Source organism: Arachis hypogaea, chromosome 3, assembly GCF_003086295.3.
Source record: "Arachis hypogaea cultivar Tifrunner chromosome 3, arahy.Tifrunner.gnm2.J5K5, whole genome shotgun sequence".
Taxonomy (NCBI): Eukaryota; Viridiplantae; Streptophyta; class Magnoliopsida; order Fabales; family Fabaceae; genus Arachis; species Arachis hypogaea.
Window position 1 is genome coordinate 65,759,164 of NC_092038.1, and position 13,115 is coordinate 65,772,278.

The 13,115-nt window shown below is 39.8% G+C and overlaps 1 protein-coding gene across 1 annotated transcript; it reads right to left on the reverse strand.

The window, feature by feature from the left end:
- Positions 1-7,134: 7,134 nt before the first annotated feature.
- LOC112779008 (uncharacterized mitochondrial protein AtMg00860-like) lies at positions 7,135-9,133 on the reverse strand. Its single transcript, XM_025823274.1, has 2 exons — positions 9,014-9,133; positions 7,135-7,524 (listed from the first exon to the last, which is right to left on the reverse strand). Exons 1-2 carry the CDS (start codon positions 9,131-9,133, stop codon positions 7,135-7,137), a joined length of 510 nt encoding a protein of 169 aa, XP_025679059.1.
- Positions 9,134-13,115: the final 3,982 nt, after the last annotated feature.

A 13,115-nucleotide genomic window follows, 5' to 3' on the forward strand; every position in this document is an offset into this window, starting at 1 on the left:
CTTAGTGAGGGAGTGAACTTGAAGCTCCAAGGTGAAGAAGATGAGTCAAAGCAAGAAGTGCAAAAAGAGGAGAAGGTAGAGATAATTGAACCAAAGAAAGTAGTGGTTGGCACCTTAGGATATGTTGAGTACATAGAGGAATTGCAAATTGAAGAGCCTTCTTCCATGGAATTTGAAGTTGATGTTGAGGAGGAGAGTGCACAACCTCCAAGGTACAATGTGATTGAAGAATTGGAAGAAGTGACCCAAGAAATAGGTCCTCCTATTTATGATGATTCCGCATCAACATTTAATCCTTTTGAGTTTGAAGAGCCCTTCCCCACTATACTTGGAATTGATGATGAGGTAGATTTTACTAAACCTCCTATCTATAATTTGAGTGACGGGAAAGAGCTAGAGGACATTGATGAAGAAGAACTTGAACTTGAGGAAGCTTGGCAAGAGGTTAAGCTTGAAGAACCTTGCCAAGTGGTGGAAGCCTCTAGAAGAGGATGGACGGGAGTAAAGCGTGCCTTGTCAAGATCATTGGGAACTCCTCCACCTAGGTTGTCATCTAATCCTTCATTTGAGTGGGTAAAACTTCTAACTCTTAGCTTTATTATCCCACTTGAATTTGGTTTGCTTGAGACAGATGGCCAACTTAGGGCGCTTTGTGGAATTAAGTGTAAGAGCATGATGTTTAGTGGTTGGCGTTGTAAGTCTAGGCTCATTATGGTTGGAAGCTCAAAATTGAGGAGCATAGATTGGACTAGTGCTCAATTGGATGGGTCTAGGAAGATAGTTTGGTTCTTCTGTGAGAATTCATCCCTCTTGCCACCCGGAGAAAATCACCATGATCAACTCAAGGATGGGTATGAGAACAAAGTGTGGGATCCCGGATCGCACAAGGAAGATCAACTTTGGGAGCCTATGGTTTGTGAAGAACTCCATCAAAGCTTGGAATTATTAACTTTGAATGATGAATCACAATGGAAGTCCAAGCATTGGTGGATGTTCAAGGATGGATTCAAGCACAAGCCACCTTGACGGATAGCTCCCCATAAGTCCAACTTAAGGACAATAAACAAAAGTGCTAGGTGGGAGACACCCACCATGGTAACATCTTTCCTTTTTTTTCTTTTTGTAAATATTTCTAATAATTAGTTTAATTTTATGTTTTGTTTGGTTAGATATGTTTATTTAGGAGTTTAGTATGTTAAATAAGGTTTTGTGATGTTTTGGTAGTTGTTTGGAGGTTTAGAATGCTTGGTTTGGTGCAAAAACATAGAAAAAAATTTTGAAAAATAGAGCACCAGCCACGCGCATGCGCACTCTACACGTACACATGACCCAAGTAATTTCAACCATCCACGCACACGCGTCATGCACGCGCACGCGTGGATTGAAGTTTTTCACTTCCCAAACATTCACCCTAGAGTTGTGCCTGAAGTGTGCCAACTTTGTACCCAATACACGCGTACGCGCACTTCACGCGTATGCATCGTTTGCAAAATAACCCATCGACGCGCACGCATACCTTGCGCGTACGCGTCGCTACCATTTCATCAATCCACGCTTACGTGCACGTGACGCACATGCGTGGATTGCCTTGTTTCACCCACCTTCTTTTCTTCTCCTCCTTCCATTTCTTTCCTTCTTATCTTTTCTTTCCACCCTTCAAACATCATCCAACACTACCAAATATCATGTAACACCACTTCTTTTAGTTAGTTAGTTAGCTTAATTTTTGTTTTCCATTATAAGTGTTGGATTACTAATCTTGTCTACTATTTATTGCTGCTCATTATTAATAGGATGTTATCTTAACATCATTGTTTTTAATTTTCATTGTTGGATTTCTTTGTTGAGGTTATATTTTGTCACTTGGTTTTGAGTTTTCATGTTTAACATTTGTGAGCACCAAGTGAATGTTACATTGCCTTTAAGCTTCTTAACTCTTTTGAATTGCATGTTTTGGCCACCATGCATTCGTCATCTATTGTTAGACAATTGTATATTATCATTGCATTTTTTAGGTGATGCTTGTTTATGGTTTATCCTTATTCACGTCACTTATTTCATGCATTGAGATCGTAGAATTGTGAAATTAGATTGAAAGCTTACCTAGTGACATATTTTTGAGCTTTCTTAGCTTTGTGGACCATGCTTGCTATGTGATTGATTTCCACTTCTATCTTCCTTTTCCTAAGCTCCATAGCATCCATGTGTCTCACCTCTATGTCACTTAGGTGTTGCAACAACTTTAATATGTGTCATTGATTGTTATGTAAGTTTCATATACCATTTTGTTCACTAAGTCTACTTATACATCAATCAATGGCCATGCATTATCCAATCTCACAATTGCTTGATTAATTGCTTGAATGCTTCCATGCCTCTTCACTACTTGTTTGATTGGCTTAACTTACAAGTCTCTTAAAGTACTTCAAGCACACTAGAATAAGTGAAGTGCATACTTCTTTTGTGTAATTGTGACATGGCTTTTAAATACTAGGGTGTGTGTTCTAAACCGCATGCAAGTTAGGACCCACACGCCTATTTTTCATCAATGTCACATTAACTCACTCACTCAATTCTAGTGAATTACCTCATTCCAACAATCTATGCTCCCTTTTGCTTGTGCATTTACTTATCTTATTATCTCTTGTTTTCTATTTTTAGGATAAGTCATCATAAGCAACAATGGAAGCAGGAAAAAGACATGCAGCAACCGGTTGACCCACCAGTTGGAGGTGGCAACTAGGAAGGTCATCGTACCCCCTTGCTCATCTTTGAGTGCACCGAGGACGGTGCAAAATTTTAAGTGTGGGGAGGTCGTCCGACCACTCGGCATTTTTGGATAACAAGTTTCTAATCCCAACACTTTTGCATTTCACTTTTAGGTCTCTTAGGATTTTTGGTTGCATTGCATATGTATATATTAAGCTTAGTCAAAATAATAAAATTTTTCAAGAATTTTATCTATAGGGCACCCCAATTTATTGGAAAAAACAATTTTTAGAACTTGCTTGAATTATACAATTGTGGATCATGTTTTTGAGCTAAGAACACAAGCATGTGAGATTTGAGCCGGATTGTGTGATTACATCATATAACCACTTATTTTCACTCTTGTGTGCATTATTCTCTCTCTATGATTGTGATCTTTGACTTGTCTGATTCTATATGTCCATTATTTTATGTATACATGCACTTATATGATTGAGGCCATTGTTTCAAATTGCTCACTTACCCATATAGCCTACCTTTTATCTTCCATTGTTAACCAACTTTGAGCCTACGCTAAACCCACTTGTCCTTATTCTTAGCACATTACAAGTCTGAAGCGAAAAAACAATAAATGTCCCTTGTTTAGATCTTTGATTAGCTTAGGTTAGTGAGAGTGCTTATCACTCAAGTTTGGGAGAGTTGGGAACATTGTTTGGGATGAAAGTGTATTTTTGTATTTTTGTCAAAATTTTGGGAATTGGGTACATACTCATGCATTGAATGTAAAACCATATGCATTGATACTTTTGTATATACTTTATTGAAAAGAAAAATAATACAAAATAAAGAAAGAAAAATACAAGCAATAAAAAGGGGACAAAATGCCCCAAGTAAATCTCAATAAAAAAATCAATGCGTATGTGTAATGACCAAAAATGGAATGCATGAGTGTTTGAAAAAGTGAAGAATGGGTTGTTAGGTTAGCTTTGAATTGTATAGGTTGTTATATAGGTTAGGTGGGAAGCTTAGGTTAATCAAAGATTCAAATTCTAGTCCACTTGACCATATGCATCCTTACCTTAACCCTAGCCCCATTACAACCTATGGGAAAGCCCTCATGATATTTGTATGCATGCATAAAGTAATTGTTGATTGTTAGATGAAAAACAAATCTTGGAAAGCATGATTAGGGGAGAATTGAGTGAATCAACCCCACACACTTGAGTGCCTAGAGTGGATACACATCCGGTGAAGGTTCAATCGCTCAATTACATGTCTCCACCCATGATCATCTTTTCTTGCAAGTTTGTAAAATCTTTCGATGATTCAATTCAATTATGGATTGATTTGGTTGCTATTGCCTTAGCCCTTGTACTTATATATGTATTCTTGGAAATTGACTTGTTTTGACCAAGTGGATGCATTCATATAGATAGATTTCATATAGATAGGTTGCATTTAGTTAGTTTGCATTGAATAAATGTTGATACCCCTATGCTTCTTTCTTAATTTTAGCATGAGGACATGCTTAGTTTAAGGGTGGGGAGATTTGATAAACCCCAATTTCGTGGTTTATCTTGTGCTTAATTTGGGAAATTTTATCACCTTTTCCCACATTTATTCAATGAAATAGCATGGTTTTGTAATTCTCCCTTGAATTGTTCTTAAGTGTAAAAACATGCTTTTTAGACCCTTAAATTGGTGATTTTAACTCACTTTAATTCCATCCGATGCCTTGATATGTTTGTTGAGTGATTTCAGGTTCATAGGGCAAGTATTGGATGGAAGAAATGAGAAGAAAAGCATACAAATTGGAGAATTCATGAAGAAACCAAGATTGGGAATGCATCAATGGGTGCGCACGCAAAAGTGAGTTCGCCTAAGGACGCGCATGCATACCTGCCGCGTCCGCGCGGATGAAGAATTAGCCAATCGACGCGCACGCGCACAAGGCGCGTACGCGCCGATACTCGCACGTGACTCACTTAAGGGCAAAATGCTGGAGGCGATTTCTGAGCAGCCCAGGCCCAATTCCAACATGTTTCTGAGTGTATTTCATGAAGAATTAAAGCCCACGCAAAGTGGGGGAGCAATTGATTGTAGCATTAGCATCATGTAGTGTAGTTTCTAGAGAGAGAAGCTCCCTATTCTCTCTAGAATTCGCGTAGATTAGGTTAATTTCATCTTAGATCCAGTTCCAATTTCATGTTCTCATCTTGTTTTCTCTACAATTTCATGTTTTTATTCTTGATTCCTCGTAGTTTTCATGTTAATTTCTCTTGTATGTTCATGGATGCTCTTGTTGGATTTGATTTACTTTTAGTGCAATTTAATGTTTGATGTTCTTTTATTGTTGATTTGAGTTGTGATTTTATCTTTCCTTGCAATTGGAAGTTGTTAGATTTTACTTTTTCTTGTCATTTATTATGCTTTCCATTTGTACCCACCAAGTGTTTGACAAAATACTTAGTTGGGTTTTAGAGTAGAATTTTATGCTCTTGGCTTGGGAAGGTAACTTAGGAACTCTTGACTTGCTAATGTCCAAGTGATTGATGATTCGGAGCCATTAACCTTAGATCTCACTAATTGAATTGGTGGAGAACTAGGACTTATAGACTTTGATTAACATAGCTCATTTGACTCTTCTTTATTAGTTAGAGGATGACTTAATGGGGTTGATCTTTGCCAATTCTCACGTTGTGGTAAGTGATAAGGATAGAGATCCTTGACTACCAATTCTTGCCAAGGACTTTTTGTTATTTGAATTTCCTTATCATTTATTTTTCATATTTCTTATTCCAAAAACCCCAAAATACTCGTTCATAGCCAATAATTGACCACTTCATTGCGATCCTCGTGAGACAACCCAGAGTCCAAATACACCGGTTAATTCTTATTTGGGGTTTGTACACGTGACAACTCACAATTTTTTATTGGGAGAATTGTTTGTTGGTTTGGAGCTATGCTTGCAACGAAGTAATTCTTTTCTATAAGATGAAAATGTAGACCATCGAGCAAATCTCTTAAATCAAAATGGTGCGTTGCCAGAGATTGCAATGGTGTTATGTTATTGGATATTGTATATATTGTGAATAGCTTGATTTTTGATTTGTTTGTAAGTTTTTGCTAGTTGTAGGATTTTGTTCTCTTTGTTTCTTATTAGCTTTTGTTTTTATTTTCTCTTTCACTATGAATTCTCACAACTTTGGCTATGAGTTTGGTTCTAACTATGTTGTAGGAGATGGAAATTACAATGACGACATGCATCAAGGGTTGGGAGATCAAAGGTGGGAGGAGCCCCAATCTTATGGACAACCTTCTTGGCAACAACCTCTTACGGCTTCTTATGGGTTTAATTCAAATCTTGATGCATACCAATCTAATGTATGTGATGACTCTTATTGTGGATGTCAACCGTAATCTAATGATCGAGAACCAACAGCTGATTAGCCATGCGGGAAATCGTAGAGGACCTTTTTCACTCAGAGGATGGGAAGTAGCCATTGACAACGGTGACGCCCTATATACAGCTTGCCATGGAAAGGAGTATGAAGGATTGGATGAAGGCAGTAGGAAAGCAAAGATTCAGAAGTATCTCTATCTTTATTTTACGTTTTATTTATCTTTTAATTATTAAAACTCCATAATCATTTGAATCCGCCTGACTGAGATTTACAAGATGATCATAGCTTGCTTCAAGCCGACAATCTCCGTGGTATCGACCTTTACTCACGTAAGGTTTATTACTTGGACGACCCAGTGCACTTGCTAGTTAGTTATGTGAAGTTGTGAAAAAGAGTGATATTACAATTGTGCGCACCAAGTTGTTGGCGCCATTGAGATCACAATTTCGTGTACCACTTCCCTTGCTCAATGGCTGGCAACACCTTCGGTAAGACGTCATCGTTTTGATGAGCCTTCAAGAGTTCGGATTTGAAATCGCTTGAGATCTGTAATTGGCTCAAACACACAATTCCAGACACTTCTTGAACACCAACTTTTAGCCTCTCGAATGCCTTAAGCAACTCCTCTTCTCGAAGCATCATCCAAGAAGCATACAGCGATTTCCGACTTAGCGCATCTGCTACAACATTCGCTTTTCCCGGATGGTAATTCAACTCAAAGTCATAGTCCTTTAGTAACTCCATCCACCTCCTCTGTCGCATATTGAGTTCTTTCTGATCAAAGAGGTATTTCAAGCTCTTGTGATCAGAGAAAACTCTGAACTTAACTCCATAGACGTAATGCCTCCACACTTTCAGCGCAAACGCAACCGCAGCAAGTTCCAGGTCGTGTGTTGGGTAATTGACTTCGTGAGGTCTCAACTGTTGTGAGGCATAAGCCACCACATTCTGGTGTTGCATCAGCATGCACCCCAAGCCCTTTAGTGAGGCATCTCAATACACTTTGAACAGTTCATTTGTTTCAGGCAACACCAACACAAGCGCAGTAGTCAATTTTTGTTTTCAACGCTTGAAAGCTCTCTTCACACTCAGAAGTCCAAATGAATGGTGCATCTTTGCGGTTTAACTTTGTCAATGGCAAAGCCGATTGCGAGAAACCTTTGATGAACCTCCGATAGTAGAAAGCTAAACCTAAAAAACTCCGCATCTCAGTAACTGAGGTCGGTTGCTTCCATTCCATCACTGCTTCAACCTTGGCAGGATCTACTGCTATCCCTTTTTTACTCACCACGTCACCCAGAAACTTCACCTCACGTTTCCAGAATACGCATTTAGATAGTTTCACATAGAGCTTCTTTTCCTTTTGTACTTGCAACACAGTCCTCAAGTGTTCTACATGCTCTTCCTCAGTCTTGGAATAAATCAGTATGTCAGCAATGAAGACAACGACGAATTTATCCAGAAACAGATGGAAAATCCTGTTCATATAATCCATAAACACTGCAAGAGCGTTTGTCAACCCAAAAGACATCACAGTGTACTCGTAATGAATGTAACAAATTCTGAAAGCAGTCTTAGGGATATCCTCCTCTCTCACTCTTATCTGGTGATAACCGGATCGCAAATCGATCTTGGAGAAAACTCCGGCTCCTTGTAACTGATCCATGAGATCGTCAATCCTCAGTAGTGGATACTTATTCTTTATTGTGACCTTGTTCAGTTGTCTGTAGTCCACACAAAGCCGCATACTTCCGTCCTTCTTCTGTACTAATAACACCGGTGCTCCCCATAGAGAAACACTTGGTCAGATAAAGTTCTTACCCAAAAAATCTTCTAGTTGAGTTTTCAGCTCGGCCATTTCTAGCGGTGACATCCTATAAGGAGTAATCGAGATTGGACCTGTTCCCGACACTAACTCAATCGTAAATTCAACCTCTCAGCTAGGAGGGAATTCCTCAATGGCATTAGGAAATACTTTAGGAAACTCACATACAACCGGGATTTGTTCTAAGTTATGATTATCACCCGAGACACCCACGGTTAATAACAAAATACCCTGACATTCAGCCCCAGAATAATTCACCATCATAGATTTCAAGTAATAGTTATTTACCACCACCGGCCCTTCTGTATCTTCTGGCATAAAACACATTGACTTCACGGAACAGTCGAGTAGAACATGGTTCTTGGATAACCAGTCCAACCCCAAAAATAAGATCAAGACCGATCATTGGCAAACCAATCAAATCATGCACAAAGTCACGTTGCTTGACCCTAAAAGAAACTTGCGGATATCCTAGCCTAGTTACCATGGCTTCATGGGTGGCATTATACACCTTTAGGTCATAACCTATGACCACAATCTTCAATCCTAACTCACTAGCCTTCTCAAATGCAATGAATAAATATGATGCTCCAGAATCAAACAAGGCATTTAAAACTTGACCAGCCATTTCACATTTACCTCTGATAAGTGCCTCAGACCCCTCGGCACCTATAGCTGAAGTAGTAAACACCTGTCCAGGCTACCTTGCACTCCCGGTGCCCTGTTTTTGCTTCTCTGGACAGTTGGAGGCTCGGTGCCCTGGCTTCCCACATGAGTAGCATAAACCCCAACTGGCCTTGCACGGAACACCAGGATGGTAACCCCCACATCTAGTGCAAGCTTACTCATTCAGGGGATGCTTCCCAAATCTCCTCCCCGAAGCATTGTTGTTGTTGTTGGGCCTTCTGAAGTTATTTTGACCTAGAGTTATTTGTGGTGCAAAACCTCCCCGCTTGAAGGGCGGACCTCTAGGAGCAAAACTCTTCCCTCGGTTCAGTGGGAATAATCCCCTCTAGCTCCCTCTTTCTGTAGCTGCCTTCTTCACACATTCCTTGGCAACTCTGCTCTTGTTTACCGATTCGGAGAAAGTCCTGATCTCCATAGGTCCTATTGAGCTGTAGATGTCGCTTCGGAGCCCTCCTTCATACTTGATGCATTTCCACTCTTCAAAGTCTCCCGGAGCTCCTTGACACATGCGAGAGAATCTGAACAACTCCTCAAACTTGTCTGTGTACTCAGATACAGACATAATTCCCTACTTCAGCTGCAGTAACTCCAGTTCTTTGGCCATCCTAGCGGAGTTCAGAAAGTACTTCTTGTAGAATTCCTCCTGGAAGGTATCCCAGGTGATAGGGTCATCGCCCTGCTGTATGAGATGTCGGGTTCCCTGCCACCAATGTGACGCTTCCCCGGTGAGCAGATAAGTAGCAAACTCAATGCATTGTTCCTCAGGCACTAACTACACTTACAGTGCGCATTCCATAGCTTGGAACCAAGTGTCGGCTTCCGTCGGGTTGGTGGTTCCCTTAAACATTGGCGAATTAACCTTAGGAAGGTCACCAACGTCATCTGACCTTGAGTCCCGTTTCTACCATTTTCCTCATTATGATTATTGTTGTTCATCTGCTGTCCAAGTGCCTCAGCAGTGATCTGCATAGTAGCAGCCATGTTCTGTAGTGCAGCCATGAAGTTCACGGGGTCATTTTGATTGGTTTCTGGCCCATGAGTACTGGCACGTCCTCTCCCACGGCTCCGACCGCGTCCACGAGGCGCCATCTGGTTCCTATACACACCGTACAATCGATATCAAGTTGATCCATCTCAATATCAGAAGTCTAGTGCTCAAAGTCCCAAATTCATTCTCATGAATGTTTATGCCAGTTATATCAGTCAGATATACTAATAGCACATAAACAATAACACAGAGAATGCACAAAAGCATAGTCAGTCCGTCCCTCAGGCTCTACAGGAATGAACTGCTCTGATACCATAATGTAACACCCTACCACACAGAGTCTTATGCTTAAGTCATAAAACAGAGGTGGCGAGGTATTACAACCTCTAAAAATAAAATTTAGTACGTATAGTAGTGCAAAAATGTTTATAACTAGGAGCCTTTAAAGAAAAGTGGGTAAATCAAAACCGATTAAATCGAAAAGCGCAATACTCTGGTCGATAATGTAAACAAAACAACGGTAAAATGAGCTAACACTGTAAGATATACAAAAGAGAGCCAATGATACATATATCAAGGCTCAGGACTTGGTTTGCGAAGGTAACCGGTACGAGCATATAAGGTATACATACATATATAAGGACTTCCCAAAAGACAACCCACAAGACAAAATACAGAACCTATTTCTCCAAAATACCCTCTAAGAAGAGTTAATACAAAATACATATACAGTAGAGAATATAGTGTCTAAACAGGTATATAATAACAAAAATAAAAATCCCAAGATACAAGGATCTCTGCCAAAAGAAAGTCTCCAGCATGCCTTAGCAAGGAGCTTCACGTTCTGCATCTAAAAACCACAAAATTTGCATGGGTAAGAACTGGAGGTTCTCAGCATGGTAATAGTGCCCAAATATCTAACATGTAATGTCCTGGGAAAGCTGAAGGCAGTCCTAGAACTTTCAGATTATAATCAAAGTGTATAAACATGCTAAACCGTAAGATATGTAAATAGGCGACTAACTTAAGGATCTTCAGACTAAGTATCACTTTTCTAAATCCTGCAAACCTGCCAACTGTCAACAGTAATTTAAATGCAAGCACAAGTATATCAAGCAAGAAAATGCACAGGTAGGAAGCAGATAAGACAATTAAGCAAGTAGCAAGTAATGATGCAGTCAATTAGGCAATCCAGACAATTTACGTATAATGCATATGATGCATGCCTCTCCTAGTGACAGATAAGTCTCATCTGTTAGTTATAAAGCCAACCCGACAAGTCCTGGTAGCTAACCATTGGATTGTCCCTCTGTCGTGCATCCCCAACTCGAGTTATCTCATAACATAAACATAATATATAATCCAACACCCTCACTGGTGTATATTTATGGGGGCGAGCTCATCCGGAACTTTCACAGTGTCCAGCCACACTTACGACATAGGGTCAGCAGAGTATCGAGTCTCCACCTGGAGCATGTGGTGGCTAGCCATTGCTTTCACCCAGAGAAACTCGTATCTCAGATAGGTGGAGTGCAACAGCACAATACTCAACAATCCAGCATATATGCATTTAAATCACACCTATACATTAGCATTTATCTCAGCCATCTGGCTTACAAGTCATAATTCATACTCAGCCATAATCATCATCATACATGGCCATTCGGCTCATATCATATACATCACTCCACCATCGTCCTCAATAACTCATATCATCATCCTTCATCATACTCATCATAATATCCCTTTTCTTCACCCACAAGTTACCCTCTCCCCCAGCTTTCTCTCAATCACTAGGCATTCTAAACCAATTTAAGATTTAAGGGATGATTTTGGGGGTTTATAAGTGTAAAACAACATCTCGGAAGGTTACGATCTCATTGGGAATGTGAAGAGCTTGAAAACAAAGCCTTAGAAAGGAATTGGGTTGCGTGCGTGCGCACAGGGGTGTGCGTGCGCCTGCCCCCAAGAATATTTTTAAATGTGTGCGTATGCACAGGTCTGTGTGTACGCACAGAAAGTGAAATCTTTATGGTGGGGCACACGCACAACGCGTGCTAGCGCCACCACCAGTGCGTCATTCCCAGCGTGTGCGTGCGCACAGGCCTGCACGTACGCACAGCTTGAAATCCTTCGTTGGTTGTGTGTGCGCACATGGCGTGCTAGTGCTGCCACCAATAGCCCTGTCTCTGCGTGTGCGTATGCACAAGGCTGTGTGTGCGCACAGGACCAAATTCTCACAAAGTGTGCGTGCGCACACAAACCAGAAATTACAAATTATGCAAAAGTTGCAAAATTCATATTTTTAACCCAAACTTCCAATGGTCATATCTCCTTTCACAAAATTCATATTTCCACCAAACTTAAACCATTTTAAAGCTTATAGAATTCTCTTTCTATTGATATAAAAATGATCAAATTTCAAAAACAATTGCACAAGATATGATCCGTTGAAGTTTATCAAAATTTCAATTTTTACCAAAACTTATAAACTCCCCTTTTTAAAACATACGCCTACCAAAATCATTCAAAAACCAGCCAAACTCAATTATTCAAAACCAAATACTTGCATCCACTCATCCAATCATCAACCCACCAATTCCACCATATTTAGCCTAATCTCATATCATAATCAACGTTTCATAACTCAATTCAATATTCATTCTTTCCCCTTCTCAATTTCCAAAACAACAATCAATTTCATCAATCACCATATATTTTCACATATCAGTATCATACTCCAAAAACATGCTCATCAACAAGAGCTTCAACCTTTTCATCGACCAAACACATCAATCCATATATCCATCACAATCCAACTCATTCATCAAATATATCAACATGTTACAAGCCACTAAGTTCATACATTATCAACCAATACAACCACTCACAACTATTTCCATCATCATTCATACATAATCAACTCAATCCAAATTATCCAACAATTACATCTACATTCCAAAGTCCTATCCTAGGGTCACTAGCCTATGTTTTCACAACCACATTATATTTTAGATACAGGAAACCAAAACCATACCTTGGCCGATTTCCGTTCCACCCGAAACACTCTCAAATTCAACCTCCAAGGTTTTCAAAGCCTCACCAATAGATTTTCAAGCACAAGCTCCACTCCAAGGCTTGCCAAAATCACCAATCAAGCTCGAATACACACATATATATAAACCTAAGACACAATATCACACCCAAACATAATAACTCAATACCCAACACCTCAAATTCAACATATTCACTAGGGTTTAAGAATCTCACCTTACCCAAAGATTAAGGGAGCTAGAGAAAGCCTACCCTTCAAGTTAATTTGAGCCTACAACACAAAGAGCTCACAAATTTCAATATTTTTGCCCATGAAACTCGAAACTAAGGGATGGGATTCGAAGAAGAGATTGTGGCTTACCTCAAGAATAGTTTTGTGGGTTTTGTAGAGCTCAATGGCGCGGTCACGTGGTCATAAACAATGCGTCAATCGGAGCTCCGGATCAAA